This window comes from Entelurus aequoreus, linkage group LG24 (assembly GCF_033978785.1).
Source record: "Entelurus aequoreus isolate RoL-2023_Sb linkage group LG24, RoL_Eaeq_v1.1, whole genome shotgun sequence".
NCBI lineage: Eukaryota > Metazoa > Chordata > Actinopteri > Syngnathiformes > Syngnathidae > Entelurus > Entelurus aequoreus.
Genome location: NC_084754.1, coordinates 22,155,269 through 22,177,815, shown reverse-complemented (window position 1 = coordinate 22,177,815; position 22,547 = coordinate 22,155,269). Strand labels below are relative to the sequence as shown.

Here is a 22,547-nt window from a genome sequence, read left to right as displayed (position 1 = left end):
TAAATTCTCTATTTTAAGCTTTCTGAGAACGGTTTGAGGTGAACTATTTTCAGCTCCAGGAATGGGAAAACTGCGGCACGGGGGCCACAACCGGCCCATTGGTCTTTTTAATCCGGCCCACCAAATATTAGATGTGCTCGCCCGGCCCGTCTGTCAAATTTCAAAAGCCAATGTGGCCCCTGAGCCAAAAAGTTTGCCCACCGCTGCCTTAACCCATTGTAAAAAAAACAAAAAACATTTCCATTCAGTTGAATGAGTTTGTTGTGAAAGGGACCTTCAAAAACATGTTTTCTTCCATTTTTTTTAGATCACTTGCCTGCATTAGCCAGTTATTTAATTTGTTTTTTTGCCATTATATATCTATATCCACCTTAAGCATAGTATATTTAGACCATGTATTGAGTAAATCAAATCTGTTGTTATAGCACTGTTTGACAAAAATATGATCGTTCTGTGCAGGAGTTTCTTTTGCTGCTGACTCTGATACACCATGTATTAGCATAAAGGAGATCCAGTGCCAGTTGGATATAGTTGGTGCATCTGAGCTGGTGATTGACCTCATAGTCAATACTAAGAATGACCAAGTATTTGAGGAGAGCGTTTTGTTGGGCATTGCACTTCTCCAAGGTGGAACTACACAAATACAGGTGAGTAGCGATACTTAAGGTATTTAATTATCAGATGGTCAGGTGTTCTGTATTGCTAAAAATGTGTCTTTAATATTACCAGAACTCATTCTACGACAAACTATACAAGCAGAAAAAGTCGGAGAGGTTCTTCAAGGTCTTCTACGACCGCATGCGTTTGGCCCAGCAGGAGATCCGTGCTACTGTATCGGTCAACATGTTTGAGCTCAGCTCCAGAAAAAGGGATGATGATGCTGACTTTGGACATTTCCGTTTCAAAAAAGGTACAAGCAAGCAACAATACATTAAGCTTTTTGCACTGAAATTGAATGCATTCTCACACTCTTTGTTTAGTCACATATTCATAACTATAACTAGATATGACATGGTGTACATAAAATAAGGAGTAATATCTAATAGAAATAGATAACACATTTTATTTTTCACAAATGACAAACTACAATAAAAATAACCCAAAATTTAAAATTGTTCCTCTATGCTGTTAATCTGAGAGAGTGGTCCATAAACTTAAAAAGTTGTTGTTCATCTGTGCCGTCACATGTCATATGCCATGTGACTTCCAACATCCCTAGCCTATGAAAAGGCCATTGTATCAACATCGGGTGCTTTCATTTTGCAGATCCCACCTTAATAGTTGCTCTTTTGTTCACTTCAGAAATTATTTTTTTCTGTGGCTTGCATAGGAAAGTGTTTCCTGCCATTTTTGGTTAAAAGGGCCCTATTCGACATTTCCAACTTTTCAGATGTATGTTGTATGGTGTATGTTTAAAATGTTGTACTTTTGTTTTAGATGATGTGGAAGTGACATGTCATGATGTTGATGTGCTTTTAAATTATCCCTGGTTTGATTTGTAGGCCACTCCAAAATCTAGTGAACGGTCCGGTATAGTCCATGTATGACAATTTAGGTGACCGCAACTCAGTATTAGAAAATAGCAGCACAAAGGAATTTTTCAAATTGTCTATCTTAACCAGGGTAAGATGAAATGAGAATATTTTTTGGAGCGCTAAAGACCTACCTCACAATCACTGCTGCTTTGCTCTTGACACATCATGGACAACTAGCACAGTTTCACGCCGCATTCTCCAATATTCATCCAAAAATATCCAATGTTTCTTTACTGTTACCAAAAGCATATCCAGTTACGGGGGTCGTGTCTCTATGTAGCTCTTAACGGTGACAGGGGTTGGGGGTGGTGGACTGGAACTGACCCTCAACCCCTGACCATCTGCAGGAGAGTAGGTTTGGTCATGGTAGCAGGCTGTGCAGTCTGAGCATTTCAGCCAAGAGGAGAGGAATGCACATTTACCGTGTACGCAAGATGTATGTAGTATTTTATTATTGAAAATAAACGTACTATAGTGCCCCATTAGGGCCCATCATCATTTTAAACGACCCTGAAATTAGAAGGTTAGGGCCCCTTTAACTTTTTGAATATGTTAGACACCTGTACTGATCCATCCAAATGCACTTGTGCCCTCTATTTAAAATGTACTTTTCCCACTAATGCTGCAAGGGACAGAATCAGGACTTCATATGAAGGAGGACATGCGAGGGCAACTAAAAGAGGCCTCAACTGTCACCTCTAAGGCTTTCTGTGCTTTCCGAAAAGAGATGGATCCTGAACTTGAAGGCTTGTGCCAGAACACCGAGGTGATTGGGACTGAAGAGGCCTTGGAGGAAACTCGCATGAACCAGGCTATTGCTATCATGAAGCCCATCTTACGGTTCCTCCAGCTTCTCTGTGAGAACCACAATAGTGATTTGCAGGTGATTTACCTTTTTCTAAAACATGTGGACTCTCCAATCTTCTGCTCATTTTTGTACATCTGTACTGTTTGTAGAACTTTTTGCGCAACCAAAACAACAAGACCAACTACAATCTCGTGTGTGAGACCCTTCAGTTCCTGGACTGTATTTGTGGGAGCACCACCGGAGGACTTGGATTACTGGGCCTTTACATTAATGAAATTAATGTTGACCTGGTTCGCCAAACTTTGGAAACCATCACAGAGTACTGCCAGGGCCCGTGCCATGAAAACCAGGTAAAACTGACCTGAATTGTTTTACTTTTTTCAAGCTCGTCTAGGTGAGTTTTTAAAGCCTGCGTTACACTAAAAAGGGCATTGCTAAAAAGAACTACTTAAACCATAAAATGTGGGTGAATGCTGAGCAATATTATCACCAAACAAAAATAATGATTATAAACGTGCCCAAGTATCATGGCTGTAGCTAGAATCCAAATGAACACCATTGATGATGACATCAGAGCAATCTGATTGCAAGCTTTGTAAGTTTGCGAAGTAAATTTTGCTTGGTATTGGATTATCTTACTGTGCAGTCTAATATATACAACTAGTAATGTTCTGACTGAAAACCATCTCTTGATTGAGTTTAAACCCAATAGCAACAGTGCATTTGAAATGAGATGTTTGTCTTGGAGTTAAAAATTATTGTTATCAGAAAACAAAGTTAATAATTCTGTTTGTACTGAAATTTAGGAATATTGCGGTATCTTCTCAAGATGACTTTTCTAATGAAGTGTCCACAATGTTACTATTGCAAATGGGCACCACACTGGAAAAAATGCCCATCTTTAAAAAGAGTTTGAAAAATGAATTCAAGTTATTTTTCCTTGTAATGAGCAAAAAATCTGCCAATGGAACTAGTCAAAATTGTCTTGGTAAGATTTATTAAAAAAGGACATTTATTTTAAGCTTTTAAAACTTAAAACATGTTTAGCTATACTTGTGAAGTTTTGTGTCTTATAACAAACTTGTGATGCTCAAAAGTATTTTTTCCTCAGAAGATGTATCGCCTAAAAACAAGTTATGTCGTTCTGAAAAGTTACTATTCAGGTGATTGTGACTGTATTAGGTTTTTTTTCTTCATTTTGACTAGAAATTAGACATTGTGAGTTTTTCCAGTGCAATCCTCATCATGTGCTCTTTGTTTCCAGACCTGTATCGCCAAACATGAATCAAATGGCATTGACATCATTATAGCACTGATAGTAAACCCCATCAACCCTCTGGGGAAAGACCGCCTGGACCTGGTACTGGGCCTTAAGGTGAGGCCACACGTACAGTAGGGCTGCACACACAACAAACTGCAATCTTGATTCACAATGAGATGTGATGTCCTTTCTAAAAATAGACTTTTAAAACATGTTTACTGAACAAACTCTATCACAAACAAACACTGCCATATTACTCAAGGACTTATAGCACTTTTGATAGCATGATAGCCAAAGCTTTTGTCTTCCTATCCTACATCAAACTTCGCCAGCAGGGATAAGTCCTCTTTTTGACTTGCAATTAGTTGTATTCAATGTATTTTAGTTAATGATAACCCTAAAAAACGGATTTCTTAAAAACGAAAGCGCATGGCACTTGAACATGGGAATGTGTGCGTGTGCAATAAATCCTCTGAGAATCGCAATCATAATCTTAACAATACAATCATAATTCACATTTTTTGCACAATCATTCACTGATCCCACAAGGTTTGATGCAGGTTTGAATTCCTATATATTCCTATGTGTTGGAATTAATTAACACAATGTTTTCTAGAACAATGCAGTCAAGCTCTTATTGGCTATAATGGAGAGCCGCCATGACAGCGAGAATGCAGAGAAAATTCTCCTCAAGATGAGAGCGACGGAGCTTGTGAGTGTGTTTTTGCGTCATAGCATGTATTTGCATATACATAAATGATAAATGGGTTATACTTGTATAGCGCTTTTCTACCTTCAAGGTACTCAAAACGCTTTGACAGTATTTCCACATTCACCCATTCACACACACATTCACACACTGATAGAGGGAGCTGCCATGCAAGGCGCTACCAGCACCCATCAGGAGCAAGGGTGAAGTGTCTTGCCCAAGGACACAACGGACGTGACTAGGATGGTAGAAGGTGGGGATTGAACCCCAGTAACCGGCAACCCTCCGATTGCTGGCATGGCCACTCTACCAACTTCGCCACGCCGTCCCCATAAACCAATCCTGTTTTATAATCTAATTAAATGTGGGGTGGTGTGACTCAGATGGTAGAACGGCCATCCAGAAACTTGAGGGTTCCTGGTACGAATCCAGCTTCCGCCAACTTAGTCACTGCCGTTGTGTCCTTGGGCAAGACACTTCACCCACCTTGCTTCCAGTGCCGCTCACATAAGTGTATGAATGTGAATGAGTGTTTGGTGGTGGTCGGAGAGGCAATAGGCGCAAATTGGCAGCCACTTTTCAGTTAGTCTACCTAAGGGCAGCTGTGGCTACAAATGTAGCTTACCACCATCAAGTGTGAATGTGGACTGAATGAATTATGTTTTTCTCAGTTCTTACTGTGAAGCGCTTTGAATGCCATTTGTATTATTATTATTATTAGTATTAAATGTTGTGCCTCAGGTGGATGTCATGAAGGAGGCCTATGCTCAGGCTCTGGAAAGGGAAGAGGATGGGGACAGCTTTCTAGACCACATCAAACCACTGGATGTTGGACATAACATTTACATTCTGGCCCATCAGGTAGTAACCACGCCTGTGTTTTCCCTCACACGCGTAATTGTTAAATTTTTGTCTTCATTTTACCTACTGCCGACCTCAACTGAGTGACGTTGAGTGGAAGAATGTGTATGTATTTAGAAGTGTGTTCTGTGTTTTTCTTTTCGAGTGTGACAAGGAATACTTGTCAGTGATCCTTTTTCAACACTTCCCATGCAACGTAGATTTTTCTTTTGTAAGTGTTTGTTTTAATGTTTGTTTTAGTGTTTTCTTTGTCTGCTGTCTGTCAGTTGGAGAATGCATGCTGAGTCTACTTGCTTGGTGACTTGGTGGTACATTGTGACAGCAAGATCCTTTTTTTCACTCTTAAAATAGGCTAAATTTTACCAATGTCTACTTGGGTATAATGGCGGGTTGTTTTTTCATATGACAATAAGGCCACCATTGTCAACAAAAGCATAAGTGGGAAGAAAAACATCTGTTTTAATGCTTTGTTTACACCAGGGGCGTCTGAAGTGTAGCCCAAAGGCTATTTTGGGCCAGCAGCTTGTTTTATATTGGCCCTCGGCATATTGTAAAGATAAAATAAATGTATGAATATATATTATTTAATCTTACACTAAATTGTGTTTTGACATACAGTATCACACAAAGTTAAGATGTGGATGTTTATTTAGGTAGTTTATTATATTTTGACCTATGTTGGACTGGTTGTGGCATCTTTAATGCACAAAATGTACAATATCAATAGTCCTTAATTTTTTTTGTATGCGACCCTCAGTAGAAAAAGATGGTCTTGCATACAAACACTATATATTGTTTGTTTTCAGCTAGACTAACTGAACTAATTTGTATTTTGAAGTAGTTATTTCTGTTCAGAAAAAAATTATGTAACAAATACAGTGGTACCTCAACTTTAAGTACCGTATTTTTCGGAGTATAAGTCGCTCCGTAGTATAAGTTGCACCTGCCAAAAGTGCATAATAAAGAAGGAAAAAACATATATAAGTCGCACTGGAATATAAGTCGCATTTTTTGGGGACATTTATTTGATAAAACCGAACACCAAGAATAGACATTTGAAAGGCAATTTAAAATAAATAAAGAATAGTGAACAACAGGCTGAATAAGTGTACGTTATATGACGCATAAATAACCAACTGAGAATGTGCCTGGTATGTTAACGTAACATATTATGGTAAGAGTCATTCAAATAACTATAACATATAGAACATGCTATACGTTTACCAAACAATCTGTCACTCCTAATCGCTAAATCCGATGAAATCTTATACGTCTAGTCTCTTACGTGAATGAGCTAAATAATATTATTTGATATTTTACGGTAATGTGTTAATCATTTCACACATAAGTCACTCCTGAGTATAAGTCGCACCCCCGGCCAAACTATGAAAAAAACTGCGACTTATAGTCAGAAAAATACGGTATATGTCCCGGTATAATGGAAAAATAAGTCCATCCATCCATCTTCTTCCACTTATCCGAGGTCGGGCCGCCGGGGCAGCAGCCTAAGTAGGGAAGCCCAGACTTCCCTCTCCCCAGCCACTTCGTCCAGCTCTTCCTGGGGGATCCCGAGGCGTTCCCAGGCCAGCCGGGAGACATAGTCTTCCCAACGTTTCCTGGGTCTTCCTCGTGGCCTCCTGCCGGTCGGACATGCCCTAAACACCTCGTTCGGGTGGCATCCTAACCAGATGCCGGAACCACCTTATCTGGCTCCTCTCGATGTGGAGGAGCAGCGGCTTTACTTTGAGCTCCCCCCGGATGGCAGAGCTCTCACCCTATCTCTAAGGGAGAGCCCTGCCACCGGTCGGAGGAAACTCATTTCGGCCGCTTGTACCCATGATCTTGTCCTTTCGGTCATAACCCAAAGCTCTTGACCATAGGTGAGGATGGGAATGTAGATCGACTGGTAAATTGAGAGCTTTGCCTTCCGGCTCAGCTCCTTCTTCACCACAACGGATCCACAGCGTCCGCATTACTGAAGACACCGCACCGATCCACCTGTCGATCTCACGATCCACTCTACCCCCACTCGTGAACAAGACTCCAAGGTACTTGAACTCCTACACTTGGGGCAGGGTCTCCTGCTCAACCCGGAGATGGCACTCCACCCTTTTCCGGGGAGAACCATGGACTCGGACTTGGAGGTGCTGATTCTCATCCCAGTCGCTTCACAATCGTCTGCGAACCGATCCAGTGAGAGCTGAAGATCCTGGCCAGATGAAGCCATCAGGACCACATTATCTGCAAAAAGCAGAGACCTAATCCTGCAGCCACCAAACCGGATCCCCTCAACCCCCTGATTTCGCCTAGAAATTCTGTCCATAAAAGTTATGAACAGAATCGGTGACAAAGGGCAGCCTTGGCGGAGTCCAACCCTCACTGGAAACGGGTCCGACTTACTGCCGGCAATGCTGAATAGACCTTACCGGGAAGGCTGAGGAGTGTGATCCCACGATAGTTGGAACACCCCCTCTGGTTCCCCTTCTTAATGAGAGGAACCACCACCCCGGTCTGCCAATCCAGAGGTACCGCCCCCGATGTCAACGCGATGTTGCACAGTCTTGTCAACCAAGACAGCCCCACAGCATCCAGAGCCATAAGGAACTCCGGGCGGATCTCATCCACCACCTGGGGCCTGGCCACCGAGGAGCTTTTTAACTACCTCAGCAACCTCAGCCCCAGAAATAGGAGAGCCCACCACAGGTTCCCCAGGCACTGCTTTTTCAAAGGAAGACGTGTTGGTGGGATTGAGGAGGTCTTCGAAGTATTCCCTCCACCGATCCACAACATCCGCAGTCGAGGTCAGCAGAACACCATCCTCACCATACACGGTGTTGACAGTGCACGGCTTCCCTTTCCTGAGGCGGTGGATGGTGATCCAAAATCGCTTCGAAGCCGTCCGGAAGTTGTTTTCCATGGCTTCCCCAAACTCCTCCCATGTCAGAGTTTTTGCCTCCGCGACCGCTGAAGCCGCACACCGCTCCGGAGTCCCATGAGCCAAAAGAACCCGATTGGACTCTTTCTTCAGCTTGACGGCATCCCTCACCGCTGGTGTCCACCAGTGGGTCCTAGGATTACCGCCACGACAGGTACCAACTACCTTGCGGCCACAGCTCCAATCAGCCGCCTCGACAATAGAGGTGCGGAACATGGGCCACTCAGACTCAATGTCCAGCACCTTCCTCGTGACATGTTCAAAGTTCTTCCGGAGGTGGGAATTTAAACTCTCTCTGACAGGAGACTCTGCTAGACGTTCCTAGCATACCCTCACAATGCGTTTGGGCCTGCCAGATCTGTCCGGCATCCTCCCCCACCATTGCAGCCAACTCACCCCCAGGTGGTGATCGGTAGAAAGCTCCGCCCCTCTCTTCACCCGAGTGTCCAAAACATGAGGCTACAAAGTCGATCATGGAACTGCGGCCTAGGGTGTCCTGGTGCCAAATGCACATATGGACACCCTTATGTTTGAACATGGTGTTTGTTATGGACAATCTGTGACAAGCACAAAAGTCCAATAACAAAACACCAGTCGGGTTCAGATCCGGGCGGCCATTCTTCCCAATCACTGTCATTGCCAACATGAGCGTTGAAGTGCCCTAGTAGGACAAGGGAATCACCCGGGGAAGCTCTTTCCAGTACTCCCTCGAGTGTATCCAAAAAGTGTGGGTACGCTGAACTGCTGTTTGGTGCATAACACAAACAACAGTCAGGACCCCCTTTTATTCATTTACCATTTAGAATGCATAAAAAAGAGAACCTTTATTTAACCAGATAAGAAAACCCATTGAGATCAAGATCTCTTTCACAAGGGTGACCTGGCCAAGAGGTCAACAGCACATGTCACAGAGCAGTTTCAAAATAAATACATTAAGACATACATTTTAAAATACATAAGAGAAGTGTAAAACAACAGAGATTTACATCTTTAAAAACACAGGCACTGTGCAAACGTCTCTCGCTGTTTGTCCCTCAGGACAGAACGGAAGGCTCCAAATGGAAGTTGTTTTACATTGGGATTGTGAATGATGAACAGCACATCTTTTTCCCATGTTTTGCATAATTCCAATATGACTGATCTGCTGATATGGTCAGAGTGCAGATGAGTTCCCACCGTGACATCATCAGATCCCGAACGTACGCAAACTGCCTATTGTATTTGGTGCAGAATATTCAAAATGGCCGTCTGAAATTGTGGCATTTTGTGGATGTTTAGACAATATTTTCATATACTTTGGGGATTGGAAATATAATTGGATATGTTTTAAAGGGGAACAGCGCTTTTTTTGGAATTTTGCCTATCATTCAAAATCATTATAAAAGACATGATGACGGATGTACTTTTTTTTAATGCATTCCTAATATTAAATACATACAATCAAAGGTCCGCTTGCAATGGAGCCTATAAAGCCCTTAAAAAGATCCAAACACCTCCATTAAGATTTTATATACATGATGTAAGTATATGTAATGTACTTGTAGTAACAGGCACATTTTTTTGTTTGCTAATTCCATCCATCCATCCATTTTCTACCGCTTGTCCCTTACGGGGTTGTTATGCTTTAAGTTGCAAGCAAACATGTGAGTTCAGAGCATCCCTGCCATTAGTTGTTGTAGCAAATGTCACAATGAACCCTGTAAGATCCGACCAAAACATCTGGTCTTACTCACTAGCATTAGCTTATAGCTAGAGATCAGCATCACTTTTTTTCATCCATGGCAAGGAAGAAAGTGGGGGTGAAGGAAAGTGCTGGAAAAAGTGTATTGATATTAAAAAAATAAACAAGTAATCAAAAACATGACTGAGCGTGAAAGCAATTTGAGCTAGTCGGCACCATACAGAAGCAGAAAGAGTCTAATGCTAGCCAAGAATGTTAAAATAATATATACTGTAACTGGTGGACATTTATTCATGAAAATTTGAAAAGACTGCCAATGGTGTATTTGACGGCGAGGCAGCTGGAAGGAAATACCGTAGAAGTCCACTCTCCAAGGTAAAGGCTGTACATTATTATTACATTACGTTATAAAACTAATGTAGTTGTTAGTAGTGCATTCAATGGTGTTGTTTTCATACAATATTATTTAAGTTAGTTTTTCTTTTTAAAAGGAATGTTACATGTTAAAATTGGGCTGCAGCAACCCCGAAAGGGACAAGCGGTAGAAAATGGATGGATGGATGAACCGATCAAACTGATTGCATTGCAATGGGAGACGTTGATTTGAGATATATTGAGTATGTTGAGTTAAGCGCTCTCTGAGAACCAATTAAACCCTTAAGTTGAAGTACTACTGTAATTATTTGATATTTTACATTTATTTACTTTATGTATATATTCATTAAAAAATGACAACCTTGGTGGTGAGATGTCTCAAGCTGCTGTTGACACAGGTTTAATTCCTGGCCAGGGGCTCAGCACCTAACCATTGGTGATATGTAGTGTCAGTTTTAAGCACAAAATGGGAGGGTTGCATCGGAAAAAGAAAGACATCCGATGTAAAAACTAAAGCAAATCAAACATGCGATTGCCTTGTCCTGGTGTGAAAAGCTGAAAGACATAAAAAACTATTCATTAAAGAATGAGCAAAGTGACAAATTAATTCACATCAAGCCTTCAAAATTTCTTGGGCACATGACATTTTTACATTTTCGAAAAAAATGAATCTGAAATAGTATCGAATGGACAGTGTTTCATATTTGTTAAATCTGAAATATCTTTTTACTTCGCATCCCAGCTGGCTCGACATAGTAAAACCCTCCAGCAGAGTCTGAGGGCGGGGTCGGCATTTGGGTCTGGATCAGGGTTGGACCCCGACAATGACAATGACAATGACAATGACGATGCGTTTCAATACTATGCCAAACACACAGCTCAGATTGAGGTCAGTATCATTATATTGTGTCTGTCCTCTGAATCTAAAAAGCCAATTCACTAAATATTTTCAATTTGCCAGATTGTGCGTCATGACCGCACCATGGAACAAATCGTGTTTCCTGTGCCAAATATCTGTGAGTACCTCACCCAGGACTCCCAAATGCGTGTGTTCACTACCACTGAGAGAGATGACCAGGGCAGCAAGGTTAATGACTTCTTTCAGCAGTTTGACAACCTCTACAATGAGATGAGTTGGCAGAAGAAGATCCGAAGTGAGTCTTTACATTCTACTGTATAACACTCAATAATAGTGATTGTATACAATAGCAGCAGCACGATTAATGCCACCCCTCTACTTCCACAATAGTGTACAGTGATTACATATGGCAGAAGGTTACTTCTTAGTGTTTAGTTTCTGCATAATTCTTTAACAAACCAACCAACAATTGCTATCAAAATAATACTACTTGCCTTTGCACTCTCCTGTTGGTTGAAACAATAGATTACAAAGTATAACAATATTTTTAGATTTGTGCTTCTCTTTGCATCTTTTCCCTTATGTTTTGTTTGCAGGGAATTCAATCGATCGCAGCTGTACTGTTTGGTTTGTCTTAGAAAATGTTTCGCTTCTCATACAAGCAGGCTTCATCAGTTCATGCTCATAGACTTAGATCGGTCAGATCTAGTCTAGCGGTTGGTGCCAAAACCCCAATTATTTATAGTCCAACACCAGGAGGGTGCTAGGGTGGTTTTGCCCTAGCATAGTGAGGAAAAACAACTGTTGAGATGCAAGGGAGCAATCCTATTGTCATTGCCAATGACAGTCGTTGAAGTGTAATTTCCCCTCTTTAGCATTGAGGTATTGTGTGCCAGAGCAATCACTGTGGATCGACCACTACCAATCCAAAATAGTCGGAATCACCCATGTTAGCATTCCATTCAGTTGTGAACAAATGGCACAAAGTAGCATCTGTGGCCAAAATTGTTGAAAGGACAGTGATGTATGTATGTGGGGGTCACAGACCACCTCCTCTGTTCAGGGATTGTTTTTCAACCTTGACGTTAATGGCTTCCCTCACTACTCTTTCGTACCATCAGTCTCTCTGTCCAGAAACTGTACATTTTTGTTCTCAAAGCAGTGCTATTTCTCCTTGAGGTGCAGGTAGACAGCTGAGTTTTGGCCTGAAGAATTTGCCCGTCTATGCTGTGTCGTATGTCTGCTTGGTGGTTGTTTTGTTTCCCCAATATATAAATCCATACCTATATTAATCAGTGCATTTATCATTACACTGGATAACATACACCAAGGTTGTTTTTGTGGGTGTGGGGTGTCTGGTCTTTAGGATGCACTAGTCTCTGTCTCAAATATGTAATGTATCATTTTGAAACTGTATTCATGTTTGAAATAAACTTCAATCAAATACAATCAGGGTGTTGCCTGGTTTGAAGTATACTGTGGTGTTGTTGGTTAAAAATTCTTCTGAGTTTTTCAGATAGAGCTGATAATTAGGGAATGACAATATTTTTGCGTCTATCACCTTTTTCCTCTGCACCTATTCTGTTTTTGTTATTTCTGGAACTGGATGCACTTTTCACAAACGACCAGGTGGGGTAACCTCAGGTTTTGAGGGCCTCCCTCAAATGCTTATCCTCTTTCTATTTGGCTTGTGGGCTGGTGGGAACATTATCAGCTCTGTGCTGGAGGGTTATGATAACGGCCAGTTTGTGTTCCAGTGGGTGGTGTGAGTCAAGATGTAGGTATAGATCAGTATGTGTGGGTTTTCGATAAACCCTGACATGGAGGCCCTTGTTCTCTCCAATGTGGACATCACAGTCCAAAAAAGGCAACTTAGTGTATTTGACATCCTCACGTGTGAACTTGATGTTTCTGTCCACTGAGTTAATGTGCTCGGTGAAGGCTTGCACTTCTCGGCGTCTGATTTTAACCCATGTCTCATCCACATATCTCTACCAATTACTTGGTCATGTTCCCTTAAACGAGCTCAGAGCTATCTTATCTTTGCCCAGGCACACCTTCCTATGTTGGAGTATTAATATTTGGGGTTTTGGCACCAGCTGCTGGACTAGCTCTGACCAATCTAAGTAAGGCTAGATCTGACCAATCTAAGTCTAAGACTAGATCTGATCAATCAAAGTCTAAGACTAGATCTGGTCAATCAAAGTCTAAGACTAGATCTGATCAATCTAAGTCTAAGACTAGATCTGGTCAATCAAAGTCTAAGACTAGATCTGATCAATCAAAGTCTAAGACTTGATCTGACCAATCTAAGTCTATGAGCATGAACTGATGAAGCCTGCTTGGATGAGAGGCGAAACATCTTTTAAGACAAACCAAACAGTCCAGTTGCGATAGATTGAATGCCCTGAGAATACAATGACCTGGATGAATGAGAACATCATAGATATGTTTTTTTGTGTAGCATACAAGACTCTGTTCTGGTTCTCACGTCACATCTCTCAATGGGGGAGTATCTCCTTCTACCTGGCCTGCCTGCTCAATGTTTGTGTGGCCGTATTCTACCCATTTGGTGATGATGGAGATGAAGGTAAGTTTGATGTTTAATCTGAAGTTTAATTATATATATATACGGGTACTAATAAAGTACAGAGGCACTAATAAATAAAAAATGGTGTATACTGCTTTTGAAAAATACTGGTACTTTTCTTTATCATCGACATGATGTGTGCCGCGGTGACAATAGCTAATAGCTAAACATGCTTCACAACACACCGTAGGAGCACACAATAGCTCACATTCACAGCTAACAGCAAGCTGGCGGTCCTGAATGTAAACAAAAGGGTGGGTCTACACATCTAGCAATTGTAACCAAGTATAAGAGCTGTATCTTGTCGATACTACAATGATTACATCAATTTTTTTATCTACACAAAATCTTTTTTTCTTTTTATTACGTTTCTAAACTCTGGAAATACGTCCCTGGACACATGAGGACTTTAAATATGACACCCAAATTTGTGGTATCACCTAAAACTAATATGAAGTATCCAAATAGAAGAATAGGTGATTATTACATTTTAACATACGTGTAGATAATACATGTTAAAACAGAAAATAACCAGATATTAAAAGGGAATTAACAAATATATTAATAATTAATCCATTTCTACCACTTGTCCCTCATATTTTTGACAAAATAATACAATGAGAAAAGACAGAATATGTCAAGTTAGGGGCCTTTTTAACCTGTTTGCTTACTTAATACTTAAAGTAATTTAATGCCAAAATTGTTGTCAAGTTGCAATAAGAAACATATGAATAAATAATCATAAGATTTTTTGTTAAAATAAAGCCAATAATGCCGTTTTTTTGGTCGCATTTATTAGGAATTTTTTGCGAAAAATATTGAAAAACATTTTTGTACCAGTACCAAAATGTATTAGTAGCATCATTTAGTCACGGCTCTGTTTGAGTGTACAGTTCTCACTGCTTCCAAAAATATGTGTACGACAGCTTGATAAATTGAAAACGATGGCGTGAAAAGTGGAGTATACATCTTTCAGCCACCATTCTATGCATTTACAACTTTTATGCTGTAATTTCTGGGCGATAGAGTGCACCTAAATATAAACTGCCCCCACCTAAATTTTTGGATAAATTGAGTAAAAGACAGTGCCTGTAACATGGCATAAAATAGCCTATCGGAGTGCGGCTATTGTTTTTCTACTCCTCCTGCGTGCTAAAACTGCTGTAGTCGTTTTCTTTGGCAAGCGCTGTCCGGCTTTTTGGGGCCTATAAGTTGTGGTTGAATTCCGTTCCATGCGGTAGGTTTTTCCTTTTTTGATGGCTGGGTCAATCTTTTTAGGCTTTGGGGCTGCGTCGTGAGCATTTTGTTGTTTCCTCTTCATGATGATGGTGAGTCCATAACAGGCTAAATGGCTGACGGATTGATTGTGTGAGGGCGTTTGATTTAATGTCAACGATTTCATTGGTACATCGTGACCTGATCGGCAATTCCCTTGATCTGATGTGAAATTTATTTGCAGCTTCTGAAATTCGTGAGCCCAGAAGAATCCATAAATTATTCTCAACATTTTATAAAGCCCAGGGTTAAAAGCGTGGGGAAAAGTAGTAATAATGAAATAAGAAAAACTATGGAGAGACTACTCAGGGTTTCCCCTACATGTAAACGATTGTGGCGCAACGTAAGATTACTGGCAAGATTACACCTTCAAAATATATATATATATATATATATATATATATATATATATATATATATATATATATATATATATATATATATATATATATATATATATATATATATATATATATATATATAATTTTTTTTTTTATTTATTTATATGAAAACACATTTTTAACATGAAAACAAGTTTAAAGGCCTACTGAAATGATTTTTTTTAATTTAAACGGGGATAGCAGATCCATTCTATGTGTCATACTTGATCATTTTGCGATATTGCCATATTTTTGCTGAAAGGATTTAGTAGAGAACAACGACGATAAAGATCGCAACTTTTGGTATCTGATAAAAAAAAGCCTTGCCCCTACCGGAAGTAGCGTGACATAGTCAGTTGATAGCCTCCTCATATTTTCCTATTGTTTTCAATGCAGCTAGAGCGATTCGGACCGAGAAAGCGACGATTACCCCATTAATTTGAGCGAGGATGAAAGATTCGTGGATGAGGAACGTTAGAGTTAAGGACTAGAATGCAGTGCAAGACATATCTTTTTTCGCTCTGACCGTAACTTAGGTACAAGCTGGCTCATTGGATTCCACACTCTCTCCTTTTTCTATTGTGGATCACGGATTTGTATTTTAAACCACCTCGGATACTATATCCTCTTGAAAATGAGAGTCGAGAACGCGAAATGGACATTCACACTGACATTTATCTCCACGACTATACATCGACGAAACACTTTAGCTACGGAGCTAACGTGATAGCATCGTGCTTAACTGCATATAGAAACAAAATAAAAAAATCCCTGACTGAAAGGATAATCAGAAGATGAACAATACTATTAAACCAGGGACATGTAAATACACGGTTAATGCTTTCCAGCCTGGCGGAGCTTAAAAATGCTGTTGCTAACGACGCCATTGAAGCTAACTTAAGTACGGAGCTAACTCGATAGCATCGTGCTTAACTGCATATAGAAACAAAATAAATAAATCCCTGACTTTTTAGCCATTGAAGCTAACTTAGTGTAACGGGACCTCACAGAGCTATGATAAAAACATTAGCGCTCCACCTACGCCAGCCAGCCCTCATCTGCTCATCAACACCCGTGCTCACCTGCGTTCCAGCGATCGACGGAAGGACGAAGAACTTCACCACGATCATCCGTGCGGTTGGTGGCTAGCGTCGGCTAGCGCGTCTGCTATCCGAGTCAAAGTCTTCCTGGTTGTGTTGCTGTAGTCCGCCGCTAATACACCGATCCCACCTACAACTTTCTTCTTTGCAGTCTTCATTGTTCATTAAACAAATTGCAAAAGATTCACCAACACAGATGTCCAGAATACTGTGGAATTATGAGATGAAAACAGAGCTATTTTGTATTGTATTCAATGGGGTACCGATACTTCTGTTTCACTGGCTACGTCACGCGCATACGTTATCATCCAAAGACGTTTTCAACCGAAAGTTTAGCGGGAAATTCAAAATTACACTTTATAAGTTAACCCGGCCGTATTGGCATGTGTTGCAATGTTAAGATTTCATCATTGATATATAAACTATCAGACTGCGTGGTCGGTAGTAGTGGGTTTCATTAGGCCTTTAAGTGATATATTGTATGACTGGATGTACCCTATATAGTCTATTATTTATGTACTATTATCTACAATAAGTTTGAAAAACGGCTCAAATATCAAAAACGTTCCTCATTGCTTTATTTAGAAAAAAAGTAAACTAAATCGCCTGTCAGAAGCGTAGCAACTGCTGGTCGTGCACCTACACCCGGCAAAAATAAGGAGAGAAAGTTGAAGAGAAAGCTATTTTAATCTAATTAATGCATTTCTTGTTCAAGCCAAATATTTTGACATTACTACCGACAATATCTAGCTGTACACCTCTTCGAATCTCCGTTTGGACATCGCTGTGTCGAGTGTGCACTTGTCCCCGTGCGTGTGTGGGTTTTCTCTGGACACTTCAGTTTCCTTCCACATTTTTAAAATATGCATGTTAGCTTCATTGGAGAACTATAAATTTCCCATAGATATGAATGCTAGTGTGAATGATTGTCTATCTGTGCCCTGCGATCGGCCATGCTAATTTGAGTTAGCTTGTCTATAAGCTAGTCCATTGTACGTTAGCATTAGGCTAGCGACAATAGAGCTCAACCTTCATCCTGCATAATTGTATTGCTTTTTTCAGTTATTCTAAATTATTTGTCTAACGTGATTCCTACATGTACTGTACATATATGCATATATGTATATACACATATGTATATACATATATGTATATACACATATGTAGTGCAGGACTTCTTCGAGAACCCCAGGAACACTAGACGAATGTGGCAGGGCATACATGTCATCACCAGTGTTGGGACTAACGCGTTACTAAGTAACGCGTTACTGTAACGCCGTTAGTTTCGGCGGTAACTAGTAATCTAACACGTTATTTTTTTATATACAGTAACTCAGTTACCGTTACTGCATGATGCGTTACTGCGTTATTTTACGTTATTTGTATGTAGTATCGGCTAGAAACTGAAGATCTGAGTGTGTTTTATTGGAGCTCTCCGGTTGAAAAGAAGAGGCGTGCTTTCCCCCACCCACAGAAAGCACGCCTCCCCGCAGGGTAGACGTTCCTCCAGAGCCGTACTTCGGGTCTAACAACCTTCACTTTACCCGGAAGAGGGTCTTTACAGCTGAGGGTGAAAGACGAGCCCGGGGGTTTGTTGCAACTTTGTGACTTTATTGCACGCAGCCATCCAGCAAGCTAGAGCACCTACACGCACTCACTGTCGCCGCTCCCTCACTTCTCTCGCCCACTCACTCACTGACGTCACTCACCGCTCATGCTGTCATATCTTAAAGGGCCACACACACACACACATACGCTACTCTCATAACAACTAACAAGACATCATGGCGAAGCCAGAAGTCGAGTTTTTTAACATGGAGACATTCTCAATACTTTTCTTTTGTCGAGCACAAAGAAAATAACATTTTAGTTAAATGTAAGTTGTCTTGGATCAAAGATCCTATCTACTTAGAGTTAAAGTTAAAGTGCCATTATGTTGCAGCTATTTAAAATAGTTTTGTCAATTTTTTCTGGCCTGAAATAAATTGGCCCTTTGAAACATATCTTTGTCTTTGTGTGTTGTATGTAGACCACATTGCTTTCTGAGTTCAGTGATGCAAATGCATGTCAAGTTGATCAACAGATTGTATTATTCTCCAGTGCAATAACAGTACTGAAATGAAGGCTAAAAGGGCATTAATGGGAGCCTTAAAAAAAGGGGGGGGGAAAGAAGTAACTAAATAGTTACTTTTCACAGTAACGCATTACTTTTTGGTGTAAATAACTGAGTTAGTAACTGAGTTACTTTTGAAATAAAGTAACTAGTAATTGTAACTAGTTACTGGTTTTCAGTAACTAACCCAACACTGGTCATCACAGACTATAAAGCTGCCCCCCGTCCCTGTGACAACAGCATCAGCTTCCTAAACGACCTAAACAACCACTTTGCAAGGTTTGAGGCACTTAACACCACTCCGGCGAGGAAATCCATACCTCGCAGCCGCTCAACCTGGACACAGCGGATGTCTGGAAAACCCTGAGGAGAGTGAACCCCCGGAAAGCTGCGGGTCCTGATGACATTCCGGGCAGGGTGCTTAAGAAATGTGCAGACCAGCTGGCTGGGGTTCTCACAGACATCTTCAACAACTCGCTGACCCAGGCTGTGGTACCATCATGTTTTAAGACGGCCACAATCATTCCTGTGCCTGAAAAATCCACAATCTCCTCCCTCAATGATTATCGCCCCGTGGCACTCACCCCCATCAAAATTGAAGTGCTTCGAGATGTTGGTCCAGACTTCCCCCCACATTCGGCCCATACCAGTTTGCTTATCGTCCTAACCGCTCCACAGAGGACGCCATCTGCTCTGCACTCCACCTAAGCTTAGAACATCTGGAAGGAAAGGACACACACGTGCGGATGTTGTTTCTGGACTTCTGCTTGGTGAGAAAACTGGCCCCCCTTGGATTCAGTACCCCCCTATGCAACTGGCTGCTTGACTTCCTCACAGACAGACCCCAGTTTGAGAGAGTGGGTGCCAACACCTCCAGGGCCAACTCCCTGAGCACCGGCTCCCCCCAGGGCTGCGTCCTGAGTCCGCTGCTGTTCACGCTGATGACCCATGACTGCTGCGCCAGGTCCACTACTAACCACATTGTGAAGTATGCGGACGACACAATAGCAGTGGGCCTCATCCGTGACAACAACATGGACTACAGTGAGGAGGTGAAACATCTGGTTGACTGGTGCAGAACCAACAACCTGGTCCTGAACGTCGACAAGACCAAGGAGATCATCGTCGACTTCAGGAAGCACCAGTCCAGCCACACTCCACTCTTCGTTAACGGCACAGCGGTGGAGATGGTAAGCAGCACCCAGTTCCTGGGGGTGCAGATAACTGACAATATGACCTGGTCCCTACACACCGGAGCTCTTGTAAAAAGAGCTCAGCAGCGCATGCACTTTTTGTGTCGGATAAAAAGAGCACAGCTCCCTCCCCCCATTCTCACCACATTCTACAGAGGCACTATAGAGAGCCTACTGACCAAGCATCTCTGTCTGGACTGGAGCCTGCAGTGCCTCAGACTGTAAGTCTCTGCAGAGAGTGGTGAGGACGGCGGAAAAGATCATCAGGACTCTTCTTCCTCCTATCCAGGAGATCCCAAAAAGCCGCTGCCTGACCAGAGCTCAGAAAATCTGCAGAGACTCCTCCCACCCCCACCAAGGACTGTTTTCACTGCTGGACTCTAGAAAGAGGTCCGCAGCCTCCGCAGCAGAACCTCCAGGTTCTGTAACAGCTTCTTCCCTCAGGCCGTAAAACTCTTGAACGCATTAAAATAATCCCCTCAATTCCCCCCAAAAATGGATTAACTCGCTGGAATATAAAGACAATATAACATACATTCATAAACGTGGATGCATATGCAAAAGTGCAATATATTTATCTGTACAGTAATCTATTTATTTATATCTGCACCTTATTGCTCTTTTATCCTGCACTACCATGAGCTAATGCAACAAAATTTCGCTTCAAATTTGAATGACAATAAAAGGAAGTCTAAGTCTCTCTAATATGTATATACACATATGTATGTACATACATATTTATATGTATAAATAAATATGTATAATAATATAGTCGAGGTTTCTGTGGTTTATCCGTTATACAGTGCTCAATACCGGGGTAGAGCGGAATATACGTTAGGTCAGGAAAAAACACAGAGGCTATATCATCCCTACAAGCCTGCTTCGCAGGTTTCCCTGCTTGTCAGGAGATTTTATACCCTGACGAGCAGGGTATATGTATAATAATATGTATGTATACTATATATATGTTTATATATGTATATATTTATGTGTATTTATGTGTGTATGTGTACAGTATATGCATATGTGTGTATATGCATATGTATGTACCGTAATTTCCGGACTATAAGCCGCTACTTTTTCCCCTCGTTCTGGTCCCTGCGGCTTATACAAGGGTGCGGCTTATTTACGGCCTGTTCTTCTCCGACACCGACGAAGAGGATTTCGGTGGTTTTAGTACGCAAGAGGAAGACGATGACACAATGATTAAAGACTGACTTTCCATATACCGGTAGGCTAGTTATTTTGATAACGTACAGGCGAGCACTTTGTATTACTTTGCACCGTTGTATTATTTGTACTCTGCACGAATGCTGTTCGCCATGTCAAAGATGTGAAAGTTTGATTGAATGATTGAAAGATTTATTGTTAATAAATGGGACGCTTTGCGTTCCCAAACAGTCATCTCTGTCCCGACAATCCCCTCCGTGGTAGCAGGAACCCGTATATACTACGGTAATTACACATCAAAACCCTGCGGCTTATAGTCGGGTGCGGCTTATATATGGAGCAATCTGTATTTTCCCCTAAATTTAGCTGGTGCGGCTTATAGTCAGGTGCGGCTTATAGTCCGGAAATGACGGTACATATATGTGCTTATATGTATGTGTATATATGAATATATATACAGTATATATATATATATATATATACATATATATATATGTGTGTATTTATGTATATGTCTATATGTGGATGTGTGTATATATGCATATACGTATGTGTATACACTACCATTCAAAAGTTTGGGGTCACCCAAACAATTTTGTGGAATAGCCTTCATTTCTAAGAACAAGAATAGACTGTCGAGTTTCAGATGAAAGTTCTCTTTTTCTGGCCATTATGAGCGTTTAATTGACCCCACAAATGTGATGCTCCAGCAACTCAATCTGCTCAAAGGAAGGTCAGTTTTGTAGCTTCTGTAACGAGCTAAACTGTTTTCAGATGTGTGAACATGATTGCACAAGGGTTTTCTAATCATCAATTAGCCTTCTGAGCCAATGAGCAAACACATTGTACCATTAGAACACTGGAGTGATAGTAGCTGGAAATGGGCCTCTATACACCTATGTAGATATTGCACCAAAAATCAGATATGTGCACCTAGAATAGTCATTTACCACATTAGCAATGTATAGAGTGTATTTCTTTAAAGTTAAGACTAGTTTAAAGTTATCTTCATTGAAAAGTACAGTGCTTTTCCTTAAAAAATAAGGACATTTCAATGTGACCCCAAACTTTTGAACGGTAGTGTACGTGCATGTATATGTACTGTATATATGTATATGGTTATGTATATATATGTATTTGTATTTATATGATTATATGTATACACGTGTGTGTGTGTGTGTGTGTGTGTGTGTGTGTGTGTGTGTGTGTGTGTGTGTGTGTGTGTGTGTGTGTGTGTGTGTGTGTGTGTGTGTGTGTGTGTGTGTGTGTGTGTGTGTGTGTGTGTGTGTGTGTGCGTGTTGTGGAGCTGGGATTGGGTTGCTCTATCTCATTTCATTAGATTGATTAACATTGTGTGACTTTTGTAAATAAAATAAATGGAATAATGAATTAATGATTGCTATATTGATTATTTGTAATTCTTTCGCTGTTTATTTCTCTTTACAGGGACCTTATCACCTTTCTGCTCTGTATTGCTGTGGGGGGCATTGTTTGTGTCCACTGCTTTACTTCCAATAATACCCAAAACATGGGGCATACTCTTCTTCCTTGTCTCCCTCATCCTGCGTGCCATATACACCCTGGGTCTTGGCCCTGCTTTGTTGCTGCTGGGTACTGTCAATGTAAGTGGTAGAAGATATGTATCTCACTTTCATGATGTGCTGTTCTTTCTTCAAATGTATTTTTCTATTCTCTTACAGTT

At 41.0% G+C, this 22,547-nt stretch overlaps 1 protein-coding gene across 2 annotated transcripts in view; it reads left to right on the top strand.

Annotated features, from left to right (window-relative positions):
* The window catches only part of itpr2 (inositol 1,4,5-trisphosphate receptor, type 2), a 131,075-nt gene that overhangs the window by 80,728 nt on the left and 27,800 nt on the right, over positions 1-22,547 (top strand). The window contains exons 39-50 of one of the 2 annotated variants that reach the window (XM_062035595.1): positions 460-647; positions 730-910; positions 2,261-2,418; positions 2,493-2,693; positions 3,608-3,718; positions 4,221-4,316; positions 5,055-5,174; positions 10,908-11,054; positions 11,127-11,319; positions 13,489-13,614; positions 22,292-22,467; positions 22,546-22,547. The exon at positions 22,546-22,547 is cut by the window's right edge and continues 163 nt beyond it. In XM_062035595.1, the coding sequence (XP_061891579.1) occupies positions 460-647; positions 730-910; positions 2,261-2,418; positions 2,493-2,693; positions 3,608-3,718; positions 4,221-4,316; positions 5,055-5,174; positions 10,908-11,054; positions 11,127-11,319; positions 13,489-13,614; positions 22,292-22,467; positions 22,546-22,547 (1,699 nt within the window). Of the gene's footprint in view, positions 1-459; positions 648-729; positions 911-2,164; positions 2,419-2,492; positions 2,694-3,607; positions 3,719-4,220; positions 4,317-5,054; positions 5,175-10,907; positions 11,055-11,126; positions 11,320-13,488; positions 13,615-22,291; positions 22,468-22,545 lie in introns of both variants that reach the window. The other variant, XM_062035594.1, reaches the window with a different exon arrangement.